Source organism: Globicephala melas, chromosome 3 (genome assembly GCF_963455315.2).
Source record: "Globicephala melas chromosome 3, mGloMel1.2, whole genome shotgun sequence".
NCBI classification, from domain to species: Eukaryota; Metazoa; Chordata; class Mammalia; order Artiodactyla; family Delphinidae; genus Globicephala; species Globicephala melas.
This window is the reverse complement of record NC_083316.1, coordinates 169,827,971-169,850,694: the sequence shown is the minus strand read 5'-3', so window position 1 is coordinate 169,850,694 and position 22,724 is coordinate 169,827,971. Positions and strand designations below refer to the sequence as shown.

At 55.2% G+C, this 22,724-nt stretch overlaps 1 protein-coding gene across 5 annotated transcripts in view; it reads left to right on the top strand.

Annotated features, from left to right (window-relative positions):
- The first annotated feature begins 470 nt into the window (after positions 1-470).
- The window catches only part of DOT1L (DOT1 like histone lysine methyltransferase), a 54,868-nt gene continuing 32,614 nt past the window's right edge, over positions 471-22,724 (top strand). For 2 of the 5 annotated variants that reach the window (XM_060297414.1, XM_030845780.2), the window contains exons 1-3: positions 471-590; positions 13,029-13,072; positions 21,893-21,967. In XM_060297414.1, the coding sequence (XP_060153397.1) occupies positions 510-590; positions 13,029-13,072; positions 21,893-21,967 (200 nt within the window). In that variant the 5' untranslated portion in view covers positions 471-509. Of the gene's footprint in view, positions 591-12,672; positions 12,905-13,028; positions 13,073-21,605; positions 21,784-21,892; positions 21,968-22,724 lie in introns of those variants that run through there. The other 3 variants (XM_060297416.1, XM_060297417.1, XM_060297415.2) reach the window with 3 other exon arrangements.

Genomic DNA, 22,724 nt, shown 5'->3' with positions numbered 1-22,724 from the left:
GGACTCGAACCCGCCACCGCAGGCCCCGAGGGGTCTCCCCGGGTCCCCACGTCGGGCCGGTGGGGTAGGCCGGGGGCAGCCGAGGACGTGCGTGCGTGCGTTCGTGCGTGCGTGAGAGCGGGCGAGCCCACGGGGCGGGGCTGAGGGGGGGCGCGCGCGGAGCGGCGGGCGGGGCAGCGGGAGCGCGCCGCCTCTTCGCGCCGGGCCCCCCCGCGCGCGCGCCGCGAGTGGTTCAGCCCGGCCCCCGGCTCATTGTGCTCGCCTCACGCCGGCCCAAGATGGCGGCGGCGCTGGAGGCTCTGGGCCTGTGACCACAAAGAGGGAGCCGGGGGCCGGACGGGAGCGCGGCGGCGGCGGCTGAGGCCCAGGCCAGGCCCCCTCCCCTCAGCCTCCCGCCCGCCCGCCCGCCCTCCTCCGCCCGCCCGCCTGCCTGCCCCGCCCCCGCCGGCGGCGCCCCGCCCCTCCCCCAACCGCCCGACTAGCATGGTGCGGCGGCCGCGCGCGCAGACATGGGGGAGAAGCTGGAGCTGAGGCTCAAGTCGCCCGTGGGGGCTGAGCCCGCCGTCTACCCGTGGCCGCTGCCGGTCTACGTGAGTGCCGCCCGTCCCCTCCCCCCGGACCCCCGCCCCTCTTCCCCCACGGCGAGCGCTGGGCCCACCGAGAAACGGAGCGACTCGAGTCCCCAGACCCTCTTTGGACCCTCCTTCCCGCCCCGCCGTGGTTCTCCGCGGCCGTTTCCAGCCTCCGCGCGCAGGGTGGGCAGAGGGGAGCCGGGGCCGGCCGGGGGCGCAGACTTGGCCGCGGGGACCCCGCGCTTCCGAGGGGCGCCCGAGCCGGGCTGCCGTTGGCTCTGCCGGGCTGGGGTCCCCGGTACCCCCGGGCCTGGACTGCCGGCGGGCTTGCCTGTCCGTACTTTATGATCTGACATGTAGGGTTTCTTCTTCCTGGTAGTTAATTCTTGGCGCTGTCAACGTGCTTAGCTTTTTTATTTTTGAGGACACCCTTTTCTCCCTCTTTCCAGTTTTTTGTGTTTTTGTTTTTAGTTAGGCATTTTGTCCCTCTGATCTTGAGTGGCAGGACTGGCTGGACCTTTGGAAAGGAGGCATTCTGTTGCCTGATCTTGAGTGGGTGGGCTGGCAGGACCCTTGGAACGGAGGCGTTCTGTGCCCTGATCATGAGTGGGTGGGCTGGCAGGACCCTTGGAGAGGAGGCGTTCTGTCACCTAATTTGAGTGGGAGGGCTGGCAGGACCCTTGGAGAGGAGGCGTTCTGTCACCTAATTTGAGTGGGTGGACTGGCCGGACCCTTGGAGAGGAGGCATTCTGTCCCCTGATTTTGAGTGGCCTTTGGAAAATGACAGGGCAAACGGAAATTTACACAGGCGTCCCGGTGGTTCCAGAAATGTAGGGTGCCCAGCCGGGTGGGCGCCCGGCCTCTCGTCCCCGGTGGCGGCGTGGTGCGCGTGTTCGTGTCCCAGGGTCCACGCTTGGGCCCTGCAGCCCGCCTTCGGGAGGGAAAGCGCAGCGGGCGCCGTGGGCCGGCGCCTTTGGGGCGCTCTTTCGCGCGCTCGGCTTGCGGGGGACCGGCCTCCAGGGACCCGGCGGGGAAGCCCGCGCGCCCCGCCCCTCGCGCGGGCTCCGTGTGTGTCAGTTTGTGGAAACTGTGTCGCGGCCGGGGGCGGGGTCGGGACGCTGGGACCGCCCGGGAGCCGATGTTGGCTCCGGGCCGCGGTTCTCCCCGGTTCTCCGAGGTCCGAGGGTTTCCAGCCCGCCACTGCGCACGGGCGCTTTCTATTTTTGCTCTTCCTGCGCCCGGAGGCGCGGCTGAGCCCGGGCTCTGGCTTTTCCGGTTGGGTAGCTCCGGGTGGCCCGGTGGGCGGCCTGAGCAGTGGGCAGGGCGGGGAGACATCCCAGGGCACGGAAACTGAAAGTGGGGAGAACCTTCAGAACTCCAGCTGATCCACTTGCCTCACCTCCCCCGCCCCTCTTACTGCACTTGTCATGTACCGGTTGGCTGGCCGGCGCATTTTTCAAAATGTAATAATTCGTTTATCCTTAGTAGCCGTGAAGCATAGTTCACTTGTAGTGCACAGTTCTAGGAGTTTTGACAGATGATCGCCGTCAGGCGGCAGAGCAATCCCGTCATCCCATTTGCTGCCCTTTGGCGCCAGCGCGCCTCTAGCCTCTTGGCCACTAATCTCCTCTCTGTCCCTAAGGTTTTGGCTTTTCCAGAAAGTCAGATAAACGGAACAACAGTATGTAGCTTTTTGATTCTGGCTGCTTTGGCTCAGCAAAACCTATCAGAGATTCATCCCTGTTTTTTTTTCTAATATTTATTTATTTAGTTATTTACTTGGCTGTGGTGGGTCTTAGTTGCGGCACATGGGATCTTCATTGCCGCGTGCAGGATCTTTTAGTTGCGGCGTGCGGGATCTAGTTCCCTGAGCAGGGATGGACCCCAGGCCCCCTGCATTGGGAGCGCGGAGTCTTAGCCACTGGACCACCAGGGAAGTCCGTCATCCCTGTTGTTGCGGGTATGAGAAGTCACCCCTTTTTCTTCCTGTGTTGTATTCCATTTTCCGTTTGTCCATTCGCCTGCGGGTGGCAGGACTTGTGGGATATTTCCAGTTTTGAGGGGATCAGGAATAAAGCTGCTGTAAACATCCCAGGGCAGGTTTCCATGTGAACTTGGGTTTTTACGTCACTTGAGAAAATACTCAGGAGTGGGATTGGGGACTGTGCTAAGTGTATGTTTAACAACCCTTCTGCCTCTTAGAAATTGGTATTTTTGAGTATTGGAAGAATTTAGAAATCCACTGTGACCCAGCACCCAGGCACTTGAAACAAAGATGAAAGTTCATCTGGAGATGGTCACGTTGTCCCCATCTCTGTCTTTTATTCGAGGCAGAGCAAGGCCACAGATTTGTAACCCTTGTAAGAAAGGCCTCATGTGTCCAGGCCCTGGCAGGACCTGGCTTTCTAGCGGTGGGCGGTTCTGAAGTGGAGAGCGTCTTTCCCTTGCTGGCCGGACCTCGGTTGGCAGGGTGCGGGGTGTGCTGCCTGCCTGGCCGGGCGCTCCTCCTGCTGGTCAGTAGCTGTTCCTGGTGTGTCTGTCCCACTACCAGGCAAGCAGTCAGGGGCCCTAGTGAAGGGCTCAGCGAGCTGCAGCCTTCCTAAAGCTTTGCGGGTAACGTCTGCTACCCTCCCATTTCCCCGCTGAGGAATTTTGCTTTCTCATGGGAAGTGAGGGGGCGGTACTTTATAAGAGTTCGTATTTTGTGATGACTCGATGCTGAGTACATTAAGAAAATGGGCTCCTTCTAGAAGCTTAACTTTTCAGAAGGTCAGATTACTCATGTGACCGCACGTTTGAAATGACTGAGCTTGTTTGTTCATTGATTCATTCATTCTGCAAGCACCTCCTGGATATTTACACTCAGTGTTCCAGGGGGCGCGGAGGACAGTAGACAGTATTCTTATTCTCAAGAAACTTATGAACGAAGGACGGTAGGTGATCTATAAACACAGAAGGTCACCTGAGGTGTAGTGCCCCGTATATGGGACCAGCTGAGGTCCCAGAGGGTGGGGCTGCCAGGTTTGCCCTGGGGGAGGTGTGGGTGGCTTCTCTGAGGAGGGGGCACCTGCAGGAGGAAGTGCAAACAGCCACAGCCGTCCGCACGCGGAAGTGTCCAGCCTCCAAAATGGGCTTTTGCGCAATTGACAAGTGGGAGGGCGGGGTGCAGGGGGTGCAGGGCGAGTTTTGTTCCTTCTGTGACTGAGAGTTCCCAGATATCCACTTGTAGCTCACGGCAGCATTTCTAAAGCAGCATGGCCCTTCTTTTGGTGGGAAAACCGGGTCTCAGCTCAGGAGGGAGCAGGTGGTATCTTCGGCTGCCTGATGGCAGGGCAGGAGCCTGCGAGGGTGTGCAGTGGTCCTTCCCCTCCGTGACTCACTGAGGCTGTGGGCGTGGAGCGGCCCCAGCGTGACTGTCCCCGCCTGCTTCTGGCTTCCTCCTCAGAGCCCACAAGTCTCTGATGAATGCCCGCTGAGCAGTCATGCCCTTCACTCGACTGTGAGTAGTAGCTGAAGTGGGTGGCCGAGTGAGCCATCCCTCCCTGTGACTCAGAAAATATTTTCTGATCTGACCTCTGCTGGTATGAGTCCTGCCTGATCTGAGCTCAGGTGGAAGGCAGGTTAACCCTTTAACGACTTTCTGTGGGTGAAGTAGCCTCTTTAAAGAGGAAGGGATCACCTGAAAAGCCTGATATTCCATACGTACGTGACTGTTAGCTTTTGAACTTTTGTACCTTAATGTCCAAATGCTGCCTGTGTACTCTGTTCCTGGTGGGAGGAGCCAGAGGTGGCCGGCCCTTTGGATATTCACTAGGCAGGAGGTGGCGGGAACTGCAGGGGACCTGCCCCCAGTCTACCTCTAGGAACTGCATCCTTTTTTCCTTAATTAAACTTTTTTATTTTGAGATTATTGTAGATTCTTGCACAGCCGTCAGAAATAAGACGGAGACATCCCACGTTCTCTTTACTCAGTTTCTCCTGATGGTGGCATCTTACAAAGCTACGCACCGATGTAATGATTTTGTTGGCATTGGTACAATCAAGATACAGAGTGTTTGGTGTCCCTTTTGAATTCGGTGACCTGTAGGGTGCGACTGGCTGTGTCTGCGCGTCCCTGGGTCCCGGCCCGGCGCTCGTCTCCCAGGAAACCCCTCTCCTGCCTCTTTCTTTCTGCCGTGTCCTCCTCTCGTGGTCCTGGCGCTCTGCCCCAGTGCATGCGCCTTCTCTCCCTGGCTGTGGGATGACAGTCCTGTTTCCTTCCTCCCACTCAGGGCGCTGCCTGGAGGCCTCTTTGGCATCTTCTCTGTCCCTTCAAGCTGTCCCTGCCGTTCCCACCAGCCGGGTCTCCTGCCGCGCCCATGGCGTTGAGCGGTCCCAAGGGTGTTCACAGAGGACGTGCCGGGTGTCTGTCTGCCGTGCTCCGCAGCTCACACGTGGCTCTGTAGTGCCTCCCTCACCGCCCGCCTTTGTCGTTCCTTCCCAGACTCTCTCTCCCCACCCATGGGCGCTGTCGCGGTGCCTGGCCCGGGGCTCTGTTCCTTGGCGCCCCTGTGTCGGACCGGGCCCTCTTCCTGTCCAGGGCGCCTGGCAGGGCTGCCGAGTCACAGGTTCCCGTGAGCTGCAGTTGGGAGGTCGGAGGCTGTGTGCTTCACTGAGTATTGACCTTGGATGACGATGTCTCCTCATCTCTGAGGGGCTTCCGTTTAAATCCCCTCAGTTAGTCATGGGGTGCGCGGCCAATGCCAGGAAAGCGCATTAGACTCACACCAGGTGCACGGGCAGCCGGTGTGTGAGAGAGGTTACCTCTGAGAACGCTTCTCCCTTAAAAACCTGATGCGTCTTTTCCCGGGTGGGGAAGGGGTTTTGCAGGCTGTGTGCTGGGGGCCAGGGGGCCGCCACGGGGTGGTGCCCACAGGGATGGCGGGAGTCGTGAGGCTCGGGGCGGGGAGCTCTCGGGAAGGATTTGCACGTCGCATGGTGGTGGTGGCTCACATTTCCCGTGGTCTGCAGGTGGCTCCCTGGCGTCTGCTCTGTGCTCACCCTGCAGGCTGAGTGAGGCTCCCACCGGGGAGCAGGTGCTGGGGCCACAGGACACGCTGGGCCCACACCTGGTCTGGGACAGACACCAGGTGAAGGGGCGGGACAAGGGGAAGAGGAGCCGTGCTGGGTCTTGTGGGTTTTGTGTCTTTTTAAATAACAGCTTTGTCAAGATAGCATTCACACACCACCCATGTGAAGTGTACAATTTAGTGGCTTCTACTATATTCACAGAGCGGTGCAACCATCACTTCTAATTCCAGAACGTTCCATCAGCGCAAAGGGCCCGCAGTCCCCTGCCCCAGCCCCTGACACTAGGAACCCATTCTCTGTGTCTGTGGATCTGCCTGTTCTGGACGGCTCCCATCAGTGGAATCACACACTGTGTGTCCTTCTGTGTCTGGCTTCTCTCAACTGAGCATCGTGTTCTCAGGGTCCGTCCACGTTGTTGTGTCAGGGCTTCACCCCTTTGCGTGGCTGAGTGATGCTCCCGTGTGTGTGGACCAGGTTGTGGGGTCTCGAAGCCCCTGGAGAGGCGTTCGTTTGGCTTGGTCCTGGGGTGGGGCGATGACAGTTGCACTGATACGGTGCTAACAGGACCGCTTGCTGGAGTGGGAGACAGTTGAAGGCTGGGGGTGCAGCTCGCCTTGGCCTTTGAGACCGCGGGGTGGAGGCCATGCTGCTGCTTGTCGCTTGGGGAGCTCCAGGTGAGTCCTTCTCCAGCTGTGCCCCCTCGGTCCCTGGGCTTTCCCTCCCTTCCCGTCACGGCCTCGGCCTCAGGCCGGACTGCTCTGTGGCAGTAAAGCATTTTCTTTGGTGAGGGCAAGAAAAGTTCTGGTGGTGAACTTTTGGTTGTTGTGTTCCCCCGTCCCACCGGAGTCACTGCACGACGGCCCCTCCATGCGGACCCCCGGCATCAGGCGCTAAGCACTTGCAGGCGCTCCTTGTGTGGGTGGGTGACCTGGGCTGTTACAGGTGGGCTAGTTTGGATTGAAGCAACTGAAATGGTCTTGTCACCCCTGGAGCCACCGTGGCACCCCGTCCTCCTATGGACACACCCATGCCCGTCCTGCAGAAGGACGGCTGCCCGGACAGCAGGGCGTCCCAGCCGGTCCTGGCTCTGCGCAGACTAGCTTCCGTGAGCTGCGGACCCAGGCGTGGAGCTCAGGGTCAGGTCTGGAAACGCTCCCGCAGGTGTGGCGGTAGGTGAGGGGGCACAGGAGCCACGCACGTGCCCTACTGGGAGCCACGTGACGAGTCAAAAGGGGGAGGCGAGGTACGTTTTCATAGCGTTGTACATAACCGAGTATAGCCCAAATACTACGTTTTCAACGTGTCGTTTAAAAAATTAGTAAAGGGCAGTTTTACTTCGTGTGTGTGTGCTTGCGCGTGCTGTCTTAGAAATCTGCGTGCATCTTGTGCTCACAGCACACGTCACTGGAGTGGGCCAGCGCGCACCATTGCCCCTTGTCCAGGTGGCCAGGGGCTGCTGTGGGCACAGTGAGGCTCTAGACCCCTCTCCCTCGTGAGGGCTCCTTCCTTGGACCCTGGTCATCGGGACCCCAGTGTGCACAGCGGGTCCCACCCGCCCGGGTCAGGGCCACGGGCCCACCGTGTCCGTGGCCCGGGAGCCACGAGCCTGCTCCCTCTTCTCTCTTCCTCCTCCAGCTGGACTTTGGCCTCATGGGGTCCCGGCAGCCCCTTCCTGTTTTCCCATGTTGACTGTTCTTGCAGTGCCAGTCTCGCGGGCAGGGTTTTGAGACGCGGCTCGGTCCCGAGACCAGCCTGGTTTGTCGCCTGGCCCTGCGGGGAGAGGACCGGGTGGGCGGTGGGAGGAGAGCCTCCTTCCTGGCTCTCTCCTTTGCATCGCTTTACCGGGCGGTTCCCATCCTTGGCCTGGCTTGTCCTCAGGTACGGTCCTGGGGCCAGGCAGCACCCCCTTGCTGGGGGCCTGCGGACATCCAGGGCTGACTGTGGACGAGACCCGTGTGATGCTACACAGCCAATCTCTCTGCCACCCCTGCCCCTGTGTGAAATGCACTCATTTTCAATTGAAAACCTGTTTGCTTCTTGAATACTCAGGCCCACCGCAGGCGCTGGCCCTCTGCCTCCCCCTTCACGCCCTGCTCCCTCTCCTTGGCAAGTGGGTGCTCCCCAGCGGGGCTGCAGGCTGAGAGGTGAGGCTGAGCTCCTTCACTGGGCCTCGGGGCCCTCTGCTCACCCACTTGGCTTTCCTCCCAGACTGAGAGCCTTCTGTGGATTTTCCACTCCTCCAGCCAGACCTCTGCTCTCAAAGCCCTGCCACTGAGAGAGGCAGACAGACAGCCGGCAGAACTCCCGCCGTGTTCCATCTCCCGTGCCTTTGACTCCTCCCGCTGTGCTTCTCCACTTTGGGAAGCAGTGCGTGCATCACATCCTGGCCGCTCTGTCCCACTTGCCTTGGCCTCCACCCCAGGTCTCCAGAGGTGTGCAGAGCCTCGGGGAAGAAGGCAGCGACCCCCAGCCCGCAGGCAGTGCCCCCTGCAGCCTGCTGGGGAGTGGGGACCGCGGGCAGAGTCCCAGGGTGCTCCCCCTCGGCACCTCCTGGGCACTTCTGCCCCCAGCAGACGGTGATACAGAGTGTGGTCCCTGCTTGCTTCAGGCCGGTGGTTCTCTGAGCAGGGCCCCTGGGCCAGCAGCTTCCCCACCAGCTGGAACTGGTTAGGAATGCGGGTTCCTGGGGCCCAGACCTGCTGACTCTGAAACTTTGCGGGTGGGCCCCAGAGCTCCACTCTGACCAGGGATTCTGATGCTCGTCCCGGTGTGATGCCCCTGCCTCAGAGGCCCCCTGGGTCCCGGCGTCTTCCTGCTGTAAGTGGGAAGAGGAGGACGGAGTCCACGTCTTGTCTCCTCCCTAGTCTCTGCCCCCTGCCTCTCGCCGGGTCCTCGAGGGACGATGTTTCCAGATGTCGTGCCCCTGTCACCGTGAACCAGCCTGTGTGCTCAGGGGTGGGCTGTGCCCTGGCAGCGAGCACCCAGGAGGCCTCCTGTCCAGGCTCCTCACGCCGGGTGCAGGGCCTGCGGGGACGAGCAGGGGCAGAACCAGACCTGCGGGCGTCCGGGTGGAGTTCCTGTTCCCACACCTGTCTTCACGGTCAAGGAGGAGGCAGGGGCCTGCCGAGTGGGACAGCCAGACTCCCCAGCCCCGTGGGCGGCCCCCGCCCTCCCCTGAGCTGGGCAGGGGAGGGGAGCGGACGGGACGGGCTTGGTGGCGGCTCAGGCCTGATGACAGCCCCCGGCTTGCGCACAGCGTGCTTTTTCAGGCGGGAACGGCTGTGCTTATTGCGGCTGCTTTCCCAGGACCCCGCAGTGAGGCCGCGGCTCTGTGCTGAGCAGCATTTCGCTAAGCCTCTGCGCGGCTTCCTGCGGAGGCTCTGAGGCTGTCAGTGAGAAGAGCCTGGGTTAGTCACTGACTCAGCAGGCAGCCAGCAGCGGGCTGGGGCTGTGGCTGGGACAGGGAGGCCGGGCGTCCCGTGCAGCAAGACCAGGGCTGGCCTCAAACTCCGGAGTTCCAGGGTTCCCCTGGGGAAGGAGGTGTGGGCGCTCCTAAGCGCGGGCTTCCTCAGGGCTGTTCTCAGTTGGACCTTTCTGGGTCGGCTTCTGGCGTCAATCTGTTCTGAAGGCCTGTGAAGCAGAAGAAGAGGCCACAGCCGAGAAGCTGTGAGAGCTTCTGAATCATCGATGGTGATCAGGGCATCTTAAATCATACGACTCAGGACGGTCGCTGGAAGCTGGCCAGTCCCTAAAGCAGCATCCTCAGATAGTAGGAGGCACATCATAAACTGTTTCCTTCCTTTTGTTCTGGTTTGAAAGTTGAAAGCTTGGGAAAGCTTGAGTTCATCTCATCACAGATGAGACCACGTTCCAGGCCCCCGTCTTCCCAGGTCTGCGTGATTCGGTCTGAGACGTGGTGGCTCAGCCAGGGCTACGGCCCGCGTGCCGTGAGGGCCCCTGCCGCCCCTGCAGGAGGAGCGTCTCTGGGGCGCGTCCAGCCTCCTGGGGGGCGCCGAGGGAGGGAGCGCAGTCCGAGCCGGCACGGGGCTGCCACGCAGCGCACGCTCAGGCACACGCGCATGCTCACGGGGTCCTTTCAGAGCACACACCCTGTTTTGTAACTCCACAGTGGTGACTGGAATCAGACTCTCCTGGCTGCTGCCACGTCCTCCTGTGGCTCTAAGACTTGTTCTTACGGGCCGTGCTCGCAGGGTAGTGTATCGGCCTAAACGCAGACGTGAATTTAGCAGCTTGAGACGACGCACACTGATGACCTCCCGTGGTTTCTGAGGGCAGGGATTCAGAGCAGGCGGGCCAGGGGATTCCGGCCGAGGGTCCCTCAGGAGGCTGCAGTAGGGGCTTTAGCCGGGGCTGCCCCCATCTGAAGGCCGGACCGGGCGGGATGCCTGGCTTCCAGGAGGCCCCTCCCGTGGCTCCTCTGCACGTGGGCCCCGCAGGGCTGCTGAGGCTCCTCAGTGCACGGGGGCCGGCTCCCCTCAGGAGGAGTGTGACGTGGGAGAGCGTTGGTGGAAAGTTCTAGACCCTCCTCCTCATCCTGTGACTACCTCAGCGCCTTGTACACTGTGCTGTGTGCGTTTGTCTCTGAGCAGACCCTGCAGGACAGCGTGGCGTCTTCTCTGCTTTCAGTGGGTCCAGGAGCCCAGGGAGTTCAGGGCTGCCAGGACTGCCTTTGTGGACTCACTGAATGTTGGGGACCAGGAACAGAGTCTGTCGGCCGTGTGAGTGTCTGAGATGCTCAGTGTCTTCCTACTGAGGCGGAGGCGCTTCTAATGATACCGTGCATTTCCTCCTGTAGTTTGGTCGTGGTTTTTTGTTTGTTTGTTTTTGCCACACCGTGCAGCACGTGGGATCTTAGTTCTGTGCCCAGGGATTGAACCTGGGCCCTCGGCAGTGAGAGCACAGGGTCGTAACCACTGGACCGCCAGGGAAGTCCCTGTTGTTCTTGTTGTTGATAGCTGTTTTGAGGTGTAATTCCCACAGTCTTCACCTCATCCACCTAAAGCATGCTGTTCCCTGCTTTGTAGTGTATTCATTGAGTGCAGTCGTCACTACTACCAATTTTAGAACATTCCATCACCCCGAGAGGAAACTCCGTCCCCATTAGTATCCCTCCCACCCCCCTCTACAGCCCCTGACAACCAGGAACCCACTCTCTGTCTCTGTGGATCTGCCTGTTCTGGACATTTCCCATCAATGGAATCACACCCTGTGTGTCCTCCTCTGTCTGGCTTCTCTCACTGAGCATCGTGTTCTCAGGGTCTGTCCACGTTGTAGCGAGGGTCAGTGCTTCACACTTTTTCATGGATGGATAATATTTCAGTGTGTGGAGGGACACATTTGTTTATTTGTTCATCTGTTGATGGACATTTGGGTGGTTTCCACCTTTTGGCGGTTGTGAATCACGCCTCTGTGAACATTAATGTTCAGGGGTTTTTTTGTGTGTGGTTTTTTTGTTTGGTCGTGTTGGGTCTTCGTTGCTATGCATGGGCTTTCTCTAGTTGTGGTGAGTGGGGGCTACTCTTTCTTGCAGTGCGCGGGCTTCTCATTGCAGTGGCTTCTCTTGTTGCGGGGCACAGGCTCTAGGCACGCAGGCTTCAGTAGTTGCAGCATGCAGGCTCAGTAGTTGTGGTGCACGGGCTTCGTTGCTCCGCGGCATGTAGGATCTTACCAGACTAGGGCTCGAACCTGTGTCCCCTGCATTGGCAGCTGGATTCTTAACCACTGTGCCACCAGCCACCAGGGAAACCCAATGTTCAGCGTTTTGTGTGGACAAATATTCTCATTTCTCTTGGGCAGACACCAGGAGAGGAATTGCTGGGTCATTTGCTAACTGTTTAACCTTTGAGGAGCTGCCAGACTGTTTTCCAAACCCAGCTGTCCTCACTGTTTCCTGCCGTTTGCCAGGAGGCCTTGGGGCCGATCAGTGGTTCTTCCCAAGGGTTTCTGGGTCAGCAGTGGTGCTGATGCTGCGGGTCGCTTCCCCCGTCTCGGGAACCACTGGTCTGCAGGGCTGTCCTGTGCTGGACCGCACGTGCTCCATCTCCCGCCCCCTGCCTTGTCTAAGTAATATGAGTTCAATGGATATTTACTGCTCCGTCCTTGGTAAGTTGGAGGATGTTATTAAGAACGATAGAAGATTGGTTTTTTTCCTTTGCCTTAAAAAATAAGACTCTGGGCAAAAGGTCACATATCGTAATTCTATTTACAAAGGTCCAGAACTGGCAAATCCACAGAAACAGAGAGTGGGTTAGTGTTATCAGGGGCTGGGGAGGGGATTGGGGTACGTCTGCTAATGGGGTGATGGGATGTTCTGGAACTAGATAGAGGTGATGGTTGCACAGCTCTGAATGTATTAAAACCCACTGAACTGTATACTTGAAGTGGAGGCCCATTCTGTGTGAATTATATCTCAGTAGGGCTGCTGTTGCAAACATGAGGCTTAGGACACAAAGGGTGTTTCCGGAGTTGTTTGACCTGTTAGGAACACTGCGCCGTGGGGGGCCCTGTCCTGGGACCTTACGGGCATCCGTGCCCTGACCTGCAGGGACTCTGCCCGCGTTGCCATCCTCCTCTGTGAATCGTGGAAATGGTGGCCTGGGCTGAGAGGGGCAGTCGCTGTCCCGGGGCAGGGCTGGCAGCTCTGGGCCTGACCATCTCACCTCCGGCTTCAGCCCATGCTCTTCGCAGCCCCTCCTCTCGCTGTGCATCCTTTCGAGACCCCTCCTCACCACGATAGAAACCTTCACTGGCGGGGCAGAGGTGCAGTCTAGAGTTACAGACCGTCCACACGATGCGTCGTCCTCACTTGGTTTCTGCGCGGTCTTGGGTTAGCTGGCCGCCAAGACCCCGGCGAAAGGCCAGAGCGACCCCCGATGTGCTCCTCGGGAAAAGCGGCGAGGCCAGCCCGCCGGGCGCAGTGGGGCCAGGAGAGCGCCGCTGTGGCCGGGAGGGAGGACCGCTGCTTGCCCGCTCCCGGTGGTTGCACGACTGGTGTTTCCCCATTTTACAGATGGAAACCGAGGCCTGCAGCGGTTCAGGGATTCAGAGCCAGGCCTGTGGCTTCCAGGCTGCAGGAGCGCCCGGGGGAAGTCCTGGGGAAGGAGGGTCGGGGGCTTAGACTCCGTCCCGGTCCCTTCCCCGCAGCCCACTGGGCGGCAGGGCGCTGCAGGAACAGGCGCTCCCGAAGCCAGCGTGTCCCACGTGACAGGACATGGCCCCAGCGCTGTGGGTAGGGCTCTCTGGTAGGTCCCGCGGGTCGGGAAATGAGGCGGGGAGTCCTGGGGGCTGCAGCACCCGCCTCCTCTGGTCGCCACCATCACCGGAGGGTGGAGGGACGGCTCTAAACCCTGTCCCATTGTCTTTCAGGACAAACACCACGATGCTGCTCATGAAATCATCGAGACCATCCGGTGAGTGTGGCACCTGCTGGGGCTGGGCCTCAGGGGCGGGACCTCGGGGTGGGCCAGTCCTGAGTTCCCAGCAGCCCCCCAGCTGTGCGCTCCCCCATTCCTCCATGCTGATCTGTGTCAGCATCGTCAGCATCGAGGCGGCTTGGGAAGCGGGGCTGTGGGGTCAGGGGTCAAGTCCTCTGAGTGTGACCCAGGACAGGTCTTGGTGCTTCGTGAGCTGGCTTCCTGTGGAAGAGGCTGGAAATCCTGAGTGGCCAGCTTCCCGAGGGACCCCCCCCTCCCCTCTCGCCTCATCACCTTGCTTTACTCTTCTCCCGTGGGGTTTGGTGTGACCTTTGGGTTTGGGCTGCTCTTCCCTCTGTGAGCCTGCCCCGTGCTGTGCAGAGGAGGCCGGGTGCCCAGGAGGCTGACCCGGACGAGATCTGGGAGGGGGGCCGCCGGCTGTGTTTCTAGTGGGCTGTCTCCTCACGTGGGACCTGAGGGTCTGCGACGGCCTCCAGAGTGCCCTCAGGGGCCCACGCGCGGAATCCTGCGACCGCTCTTGGCTTTAGATGTTCCACGTGTGTGACCGTGGCCCTGGCATCTCGCTGCATTGTTCCTTAAAATCCTTAGCTGTGTAGCCACTGCCTGGGCCACACGCCATTATATCCACTTGAACCTGGGGCGGACAGGCTGGCAGTGGCCCAAGGAGGAGTCAGGATTGGGGTCTGGGCTGTGACATGAGGCCCCGTCCTGCCCCTGGTGGCTGAGTGACCTCAGAGTCCCTGAGATTGTTTTCTCTGCTCTCGGGTCTGAGCAGGGCCTCCTGCAGGATTGTCTGGAAGACTGAGTGAAATCATGGGTGTGAGTCTTGCAGGGTGGGCCTGTCCAGGGGTGGTGCTGAGAATTTGGGATCTACTTTTTTTGTTGTTAATGGTGTAATATATCATAAAAATAATGGTTTATTTTTAAAGAAGACTGCTGGTTAGGAAGTGGGGCTGTGTGATTAGGCAGGGGGCACTGAGTCGGCCGGCCTGGGTTCTCACCCGCTCCCCGGAGCCGGAGCCGAGTGAGCTCCGGGGGCGGGTCAGCCTCCCTACCTGCTTCCTTTCTGCAGGGAGGGGGTGTCCCTGCAGTGCGGGGCGTCAGGACTGGGTTTGCAGCTGTCCAGCCGGGCCTGGTCCTCGTCTCACAGGCGACTTCACCTCCTTCCCTCGTGTCCCCGAAGGCGGGTTCTGTTCACTGGCAAAGACAGTGGTTACCTATTTTGTTTTTCCTCTTATTTTCCTTTTTATCCTGGAGGATTTACGACATGCCTAGAGGTAGGCAGTGGGTGTTATGAGCCACCCAGCCCAGCACTCGCCGACTCTCAGCTGCTTTTGTTTCACCTGTGCTTCCATTCACTTTCTTCTTTTCCATGTTAGGGTTTATTATGACACAGTCGAGGTGTGGTTGAAGTGCAGGAGACTGCACGTGTGGAAAGTGTACAGTGGCCGACGTGGATGCGTGGGTGTCCCCATGTACCAGTGTACAGAGTCACCCCTGTGTTTCCTTGTGCCCTCTCTCGGCCACCTCTCCCTCCCTTCTGTCCCAGGCAGCCCAACCTGCTTTCTGCCGCTGTGGATTACTTTGCATTTTCTAGAATTTTACATTTTTTAAAAATGTAACAATAGTTTTTCCTTTTTATTCGTGAGGAGTGCATCATTGCAGGATGGACCACAGTTCTCTCATTCGTTTACCAGATGACAGACATGTTTGGGTGGATCTCGATTTTCGGCAATTGTAAATGAAGCTGTTGTAAACATCCCGCGGAGGTTTTTGTGTGGACACATCTCCCTTCCTTCCGCGTAAATACCCGGGAGTGGGATTGCTGGGTTGTGCTTGAAGACAGGCTGCCAAGGTGCTTTCCAAAGGGGCCGCCCCACCTGGCGCTGCAGGCAGCGGTGCAGGACCGCTCCCGTGGCTCCCGTTGTTGGCAGGTGATGTTCACTGGGTTGTTCTTGCTGGTCCTGTTTGAGTCGTGGGGTGGTATCATTGCGGTTTTAATGAGAGTTTTCCTAATAATTGATGATGTTCATCATCTTTTGCCTCGTTTTAAAAACTGGTTGTTTTTTAATTATTGAATTTTGAGCATTCTTTATCATTGTGATTTATCCTTATCAGGTATGTTTTCTTCTGGTCTGTGGCTTGTCTCTTCATGCTCATGACATTGTCTTTTAAAGAGCAGATATCTTAAATTTTGATAGAAGTCCAGTTTATCACCTTTTTTTTTTTCTTTATAGTTTGTGGGTTTTTTGCATGCTAAGACGTGTTTGCCTAACTCAAGGTCACAAAGGTTTTCTCCTGTGTTTTCTGGAAGTTTTATAGTTTGGGTTTTACATTTACATCTTTTCATCCATTTTGAATAAATTTTTACATGTGGTGCAAAGTATGGGCTCAAGTTTATTGTTTTGCATGCCAGACGTCCAGTAGTTCCAGCAGCATTTGTTGATGAAACTGTCCTTTCTCTGTGGAATTTCCTTGTCACCCTTATGAAAGATCAGTTGACAGTGTACCAGGTGGTTTATTTCTAGACTCTGTTCTGTGCCGCTGATTCATGGCTCTCTCCTTTGGGCAGTACAAAACCTTGGTTACCACAGCTTTATGGTAAGCTTTGGAATCAGACAGAGTCAGTCCTCCATCTTTGTTCTTCTTTTGAAATGTTGCTTTGTTTATTCCATCTCCTTTGCATTTCCATGTAAATATTAGAATCAGCTTGTTGATTTTTGCACAGTTTAGTTAGGAACTGAATCTGTAGGTCATCTTGGAGAGATTTACCATCACTGTTGAGTCTTCCAATCCATGAACATGGTATACCTTTGCACTTACTTAAGCCTTTCAACACTTCTCTTGGCAGCTCTGGCATTGCAGTGTTGAGGTCTTGGACAACCTTTTGTTAGGTTTATTCCTAGCTCACTCATGCTTTTGGCACTACCATAAGTGGGATTGTGTGTTAAATTTTATGTTCTATTTGCCTTCTGGTAGTGGGTAAAAATACTGTTGATTTTTGTGTATTAACCATGACCTTGTGCTTAATTCATCAATCCTAGTGGTAGTTTTATAGATTTCCTGGGACTTGCTGTGGAAATAATTGTATCACCTGTAAGTGGGGACAGCGTTACTTCTTCCTTTACAGGCTTCATGATTTCATTTCTTTTTCTGGAGCTTATTGAATTGCCTGGGACCTTCAAGACTGTTTTGCAATGAAGTGGTGAAATCTGGTATTCTTGCCTTTTCCCTGATCCTGGTGGGAAAGGTTTAGTCTTCCACCACTGAGGTGATGTTAGCTGTAGGTTCTTCACAGATGCCCATTATGAGTTTGAGGAATTCTCTACTATTCCTGGTGTTATTTTCCCTAGGTGTGACAGTGGCATCCACTTATGTTTTAAAAAAAAAGAAGCCATAACTTTTACAGTTAAATACTGAAATATTTATGGATGAAAACGTCACGTGTGGTCTGCTTCCAAATAGTATGGAATGGGTGCAGGAAAAGCATTTGACAAAACAGTGTTCCTGATAAGAGCTCTGAGTACAGCAAGAGGCACATGGCATCTACATGTCTTGCCACGATGACATTAACTTGGATCATGTGGTTGAGGTGGTATCTTCCAGATTTCTCCGATGTAAAGTTACTGTTTTCCCCTTTTTAATTAATAAAAATCGTGGGGGAAATATTGGGCTGGCCAAAAGGTTCATTCGGGTTTCTGAACAAACCTTTTGGCCAGCCCAATACTGGGAGGCTGTGCAGATATCCTGTTTCTTCTTGGACTTTTGCTTCTGATTTTAGCATCCAGAGGTGGGTCTCACCTGCAAGGACTAGTTACTGGGGCATTTGAAAGATACTTTTTTTTTCTTTTTTGGCCGTGCTGCGTGGCATGCGGGATCATAGTCTGAACCCATGCGCACTGCAGGGGAAGCGCAGAGTCTTAACCACTGGACCGCCAGGGTAGTCCCAAAAGGTGCTTTTCTGTTTCCGTCATTCTCCCTCCATTTATTAATTGGAACTCTTCTGTGAGGAAGGGCTGTTCCTCCGCAGGCATTGACTTCATTCTGTGGGTCATACCCTGCTGCTGCATTACTTGTTTTGCTCCTCAGACTGTTCCTGTGCTGGCCTGGGGGGCTCTTTGGGTTTGTGCCCAGTCCCTTTGACTTGGCCTTGCCCACTCTGAGCACATCCTCACTTTCTGGAGCCGCCAGATGCTCCAGAGTCATCTTGAATTTGCTGTGTCCCAGCCCAAGAGTCGGCCACTGCTCCAGAGAGCTCTGGTTTTTCCCCTGGAGAAGAGTTAGTGCTGTTTTTTGTTTTTGTTTTTTAATTTTTATTTTTGGCTGTGCTAGGTCTTCGTTGCTGCGCGCAGGCTTTCTCTAGTTGCGGCGAGTGAGGGCCACTCTTCGTTGCGGTGCATGGACTTCTCGTTGCAGTGGCTTCTCTTGTTGTGGAGCACGGGCTCTAGGTGTGTGGGCTTCAGTAGTTGTGGCTCACGGGCTTAGTTGCTCCGCGGCATGTGGGATCTTCCTGGCCCAGGGCTTGAACCTGTGTCCCATACATTGGCAGGCGGATTCTTAAGCGCTGCGCCACCAGGGAAGCGCTGTGCTGGTTTTTGAGAATGGGTTGCTTGTCTTCTTACTGAGCTATAGAAATTCTTAACATGTTCTGACTGAGTGCCTAGTGAGGTAGTGTATTGTGCATAGTGTGGCTGATTGCAGCTTGAACGGCATCTTGAGGAGTGGAAGTTTTTAACTTAACCGATTTATTCTTTGATGGTGGGTCATCTGGGTCATATCCAGGAAATCTTTGCCTGCAGAGTCATGCAGTTATTCTCCTGTTTTCTTCAGGAAGCTTTGTGGTTTTAGCTTTTACATTCAGGTTTAAGATCGATTGTGAATTAATCTTTGTTTATGTCTGATGAGGGTTTGTGTTTATGGGGGTCAAGATTTTTTTTTTCCATTCACTATTCAATCCTTCTAGTCTCATTTGTTGAAAAGATGTTCCTTTCCCCATCAAATTGCCTTGGTGCTTTTGTCAAAAATCAGCTGTTAAAATTTAGTCTGTCTGTGGATTCCATGTCCTGTACCACTGATCTGTTTGTTCACCTCTCTGCCAATACCACACTCTTGGTTACTGTAGCTTTAAGTTAAGTCTCAAATTAAGGCAGTGTGAATCTTGCAACAGTGCTGTTAGTTTTGAAGACTATTTTGGCTGTTCTGGATTCTCTGCCTTTTTTACCTCAATTTGAGAATCACCTTGTCTGTTACTCAGAAGAAAGCCTACTGGACTTTTTTATAGGAATTATTTTGCAGTTCAGTTTGAGGAGGAGATTTAACAATATTTAGTCTTGTATTCCATGAGCATTGTTTGTTTGTTTCTATATTTACTATTATGTTGCCTTTAATTTTTCTCAGTGATGTTTTGTTGTTTTCAATGTAGAGGTCTTGCAAATTTTTCATTAAGATAATCCCTAAGGATTTACATTTCAATGTTGTTTTTTTGTTTTTGTTTGTTTTTTACATTTATTTATTTATTTTTGGCTTTGTTGGGTCTACATTGCTGCACGCAGGCTATCGCTAGTTGTGGCGAGCAGGGGCTTACTCTTCACTGCGGCGCGGGGGCTTCTCATTTGCGGTGGCTTTTCGTTGCGGAGCACGGGCTCTAGGTGCACGGGCTTCAGTAGTTGTGGCTCGCAGGCTCAGTAGTTGCGGAATGCAGGCTGTAGGGCGCGTGAGCTTCAGTAGTTGTGGTGCACAGGCTTAGTTGCTCCGTAGCATGTGGGATCTTCAGTAGTTGCGGCGCACGGGCTTAGTTGCTCCGCGGCATGTGGGATCTTCCCGGACCAGGGCTCGAACCCGTGTCCCCTGCATTGGCAGGCGGATTCTTAACCACTGGGCCACCAGGGAAGTCCACGTTTTAATGTTATTTTTAGTAACATATAAAATTGTTCCCTTGGGCTTCTCTGGTGGCACAGTGGTTAAGAATCCGCCTGCCAATGCAGGGGACACGGGTTCGAGCCCTGGTCCGGGAAGATCCCACATGCCGCGGAGCAACTAAGCCCGTGCGCCGCAACTACCGAGGCTGCGCTCTAGAGCCCGCGAGCCACAACTGCGGAGCCTGCCTTCCACAACTACTGAAGCCCACGCGCCTAGAGCCCATGCTCCACAACAAGAGAAGCCACCGCAATGAGAAGCCCGTGCACCGCAACAAAGAGTAGCCCCCGCTCGCTGCAACTAGGAGAAAGCCTGCGTGCAGCAACAAAGACCCAACACAGCCAAAAATAAATAAATAAATTTATTTTAAAAAAAGAAAAATTGTTCCTTTTTAAAATTCTTTCTTGCTGGCATTTATAAATATAGTTGACCTTTGTCCTGTGACCTTGCTGAATTCACATGAGTTCTGGTAGGTCCTGTGTAAATTCCTTAGGATGGTCTGTGTATTGAGTCATGTGTATGTGAGTAGGGACAGTTTTGCGTCTTCCTTCCTGGCCTTTATTCTGTGCATTCCTTTTTCCTGCCTGTGGTGCTGTCCAGGACCTGTGGTAGAAGGCTGAAGGTCCCTGCCCATCCCATCCTTGGGGAGCGCAGGATCGCACCGCCAGCTTGGTGCTGGCTGCGGGGGCCCTTGCCTTCTGTGCTAGGGGCCTCCCAAGGGAAAGCAGGTGTGCTGGACAAGAGCTCGCCAGCGGTGAAGGCGCTCACCCTGAAGGCCCAGGTGGAGAGGCTCTGATGACCATGGGGGCAGTGACTCCAGGGGCCCTTGGGTCTGAGGGAGCCGGGGGCTGGGGGGGATGACACACGGAAGCCAGCACTGCTCAGCTGCTGTGGTGACTGTGAGCTTGGGCGGGTCTCGCAGGGAGGGGAGCCAGACCCCTGAGGTGGGAGCACCGGCCACCAGTGGCTAGGGCCGGTGCGTGTGTTTGGAGGGGCCTGGGGTCTGTACGATGGAGAAAAGTACCTGCTGCTGGATGAGGCAGTCTCGCTGGATGACACAGGGACCCGGGCGGGCACAAGAGAGCCAGCTCTCCTTCCTCTCCAGATCTGTGGTCTCCTTGTGCCCCTCCTGGCAGAGCCCCAGGCACCAGCGGGCTTGTTGCTGAGAGATAGTAGCTCCACCACGACCCCATGCCCTTCATCAGGCGGAGGGTGGCTCTTTCCATTTCTGTTTTCCTGGAAGTTTTTATGTGAATAGGAATTGAATTTCGTCGTGTGCGTTTTCTGCATCTGTTGAGGCGATCGTATGACTTTTTTTCTCTTTTATTCTCTTAATGAGGTAAATTACAGTGACTAGTTTGTTTTTGTCTTTGTTTTTGTTTTTGTTTTGGCCGTGCCACACGACACGTGAGATCTTAGTTTCTCAACCCGGGATCGAACCCATGCCCCCTGCAGTGTAAGCGCGGAGTCTTAACCACTGGACTGCCCGGGAAGTCCCTACAGTGACTAGTTTTAGAATGTTAAACAACTTTTCATTCCTGGGAGAAACTCTACTTGAATAAGATGTATTGCTGACTTCAGTTTACTAATATTTCTAAAGGATTTTTGTGTCTGTGTTTGTGAGGGGTACGGGTCTGTAGATTTCCTTCCTCGTGATGACTTTATCTTTACAAGGCTTTGTCTTTCTCTGGTTTTGCTGTCAGGGTAACGTTGGCCTCATAAAGCTGAAAAGGATTAGTGTTACTTCTCCAGTGATTCATAGAATTCACCAGCGAAGCTACCTGGGCTTGGAGTTTCTTTGTGGGAGGTATTTGATGAGGAAGTCACGTTCTCTAATACGTATAGGGCTATTCAGATGTTCTGTTTCTTCTTCTGTCAGTTTTGGTAATTTGTGTCTTTCAGGGAATTTGTTCATTTCTCCCAAGTTGTTGAGTTTATTGACATGCCATTTTTCATAATATCCCTTAATTTCCTTTTATTCTCTGTAAGTTCTGTAGTGATGACTCTTCTTTCACAACTTTTCTCAAGATTGTATCAGGATCCAATCAGGGTTACACCTTGGGATTGGTGGATATATTTTTGTCTTTCAGTCCGCAGGTTCCCCCTCCATCTCTTTTTTTCCCTTGCACTGTTTTTTTGTTTTTTGGGATCTTAGTTCCCCAACCAGGCATTGAACCCAGGCCCTTGGAAGTGAAAGCTCTGAGTGCTAACCACTGCCCTGGCCCACCAGGGAATTCCCTCAGTGTGTTTGTTGAAGAAGCCCCGTTGTTTGTCTTGGAATTAGTTAATTCTTCAAATAATAGTTCCCTTTCATTTCTGGTCGATACGTTGCTTTTCAGACTCCCTGATTTGAGCTGATTGGATTTCCCAGACCCTGTAACACATTAAGTCCATTTAGCTCCCAATGGACAACATTGTTGGAACTTGAAGCAACATAATACTTGTGTAATTCATAAGGACAGCATCATTGTAATGATGGCATTGTAAAGTTCACAGCCTTTGTGTTTTTTTGTTTTTTTTTTTGTTCTTGCGGTACGCGGGCCTCTCACTGCTGTGGCCTCTCCCGTTGCAGAGCACAGGCTCCGGACGGGCAGGCCCAGCGGCCATGGCTCACGGGCCCAGCCGCTCCGCGGCATGTGGGATCTTCCCAGACAGGGTCACGAACCCGTGTGCCCTGCATCGGCAGGCGGACTCTCAACCACTGCGCCACCAGAGAAGCCCCACAGCCTTTGTTTTGAAGTAACACCTCCCTTCACTCTTTCACATTTTGAGTTGGGTAACGAGGATGTTTTGTTTTTGTATTTGTAGAGTAAACAGTGTTTAAGAACAGTGTTGAGAGTAAAAAATAGAGCACTAATACTAGTTTTCTTTGTGTTTCAGGTGGGTCTGTGAAGAAATCCCAGATCTCAAGCTCGCTATGGAGAATTATGTTTTAATCGACTACGACACCAAAAGGTAAGCCAGGTTCTGCCTGGACTGCGTCTCCACTTGGGACGGGCTCAGCGTGTGTGGACACAGCCTATAATTAGATCTTCCTCGATGCTGCAGGCTGATGGGAAAGTTCCTTTTAGAGTTTCCTTTCAGAGCCAGCATTGAGTTATTTTGGTAGGAAATGTTTATCCAATATTGGCGGAGGCTGTCAGAGTGAGGACATAATTGGACACTGCACGTTGCAGCAACTGGGATTGGTGTGTGTGTGAAACTACCCCAAGTTAGGAGTCACTCTTCACGGCAGGCAGCTGCCAGCGCCGGCGGCCTGGCCTGGGGAGCCTTGGTCCCTGCCCAGCTCTGGTCAAGGTCTCACTTGGCTTTGGCCACGTCTAGCAGTTTCCTACAGCCACATCCTGGGTCTCCAAGGAGAGTCCTCTGGGTGGGGAAGGGCGAGGCCGTGTCTGGAATGCCTGCCTGGAATTTTTTTTGTTTTTCTTTGAGAAACGCTCCTGCCTGTCTCTGTCCTTGGCAGGCTCGAGGTGGCACGCAGGCTCGGGCTTAAGTAGCTGCTTATGGCAGAGAACGCGGCCCCGAGGCGCCCTCGAGCCCCGCACAGGCCCTGCTGCCAGGCCTGCTCACGTGGGCTCACTTCTGTGTTTGGAGGACTTGTGGTCCTGGCCGGCCTTCCCAGCCTCAGTCAGCCCCTGGTCCCACCCCCTTGCCTCCCCCTCCTCCCCGTTCAGTCATCAGCACTTGCTGTTGTGACAAGAGGCCACCCGTG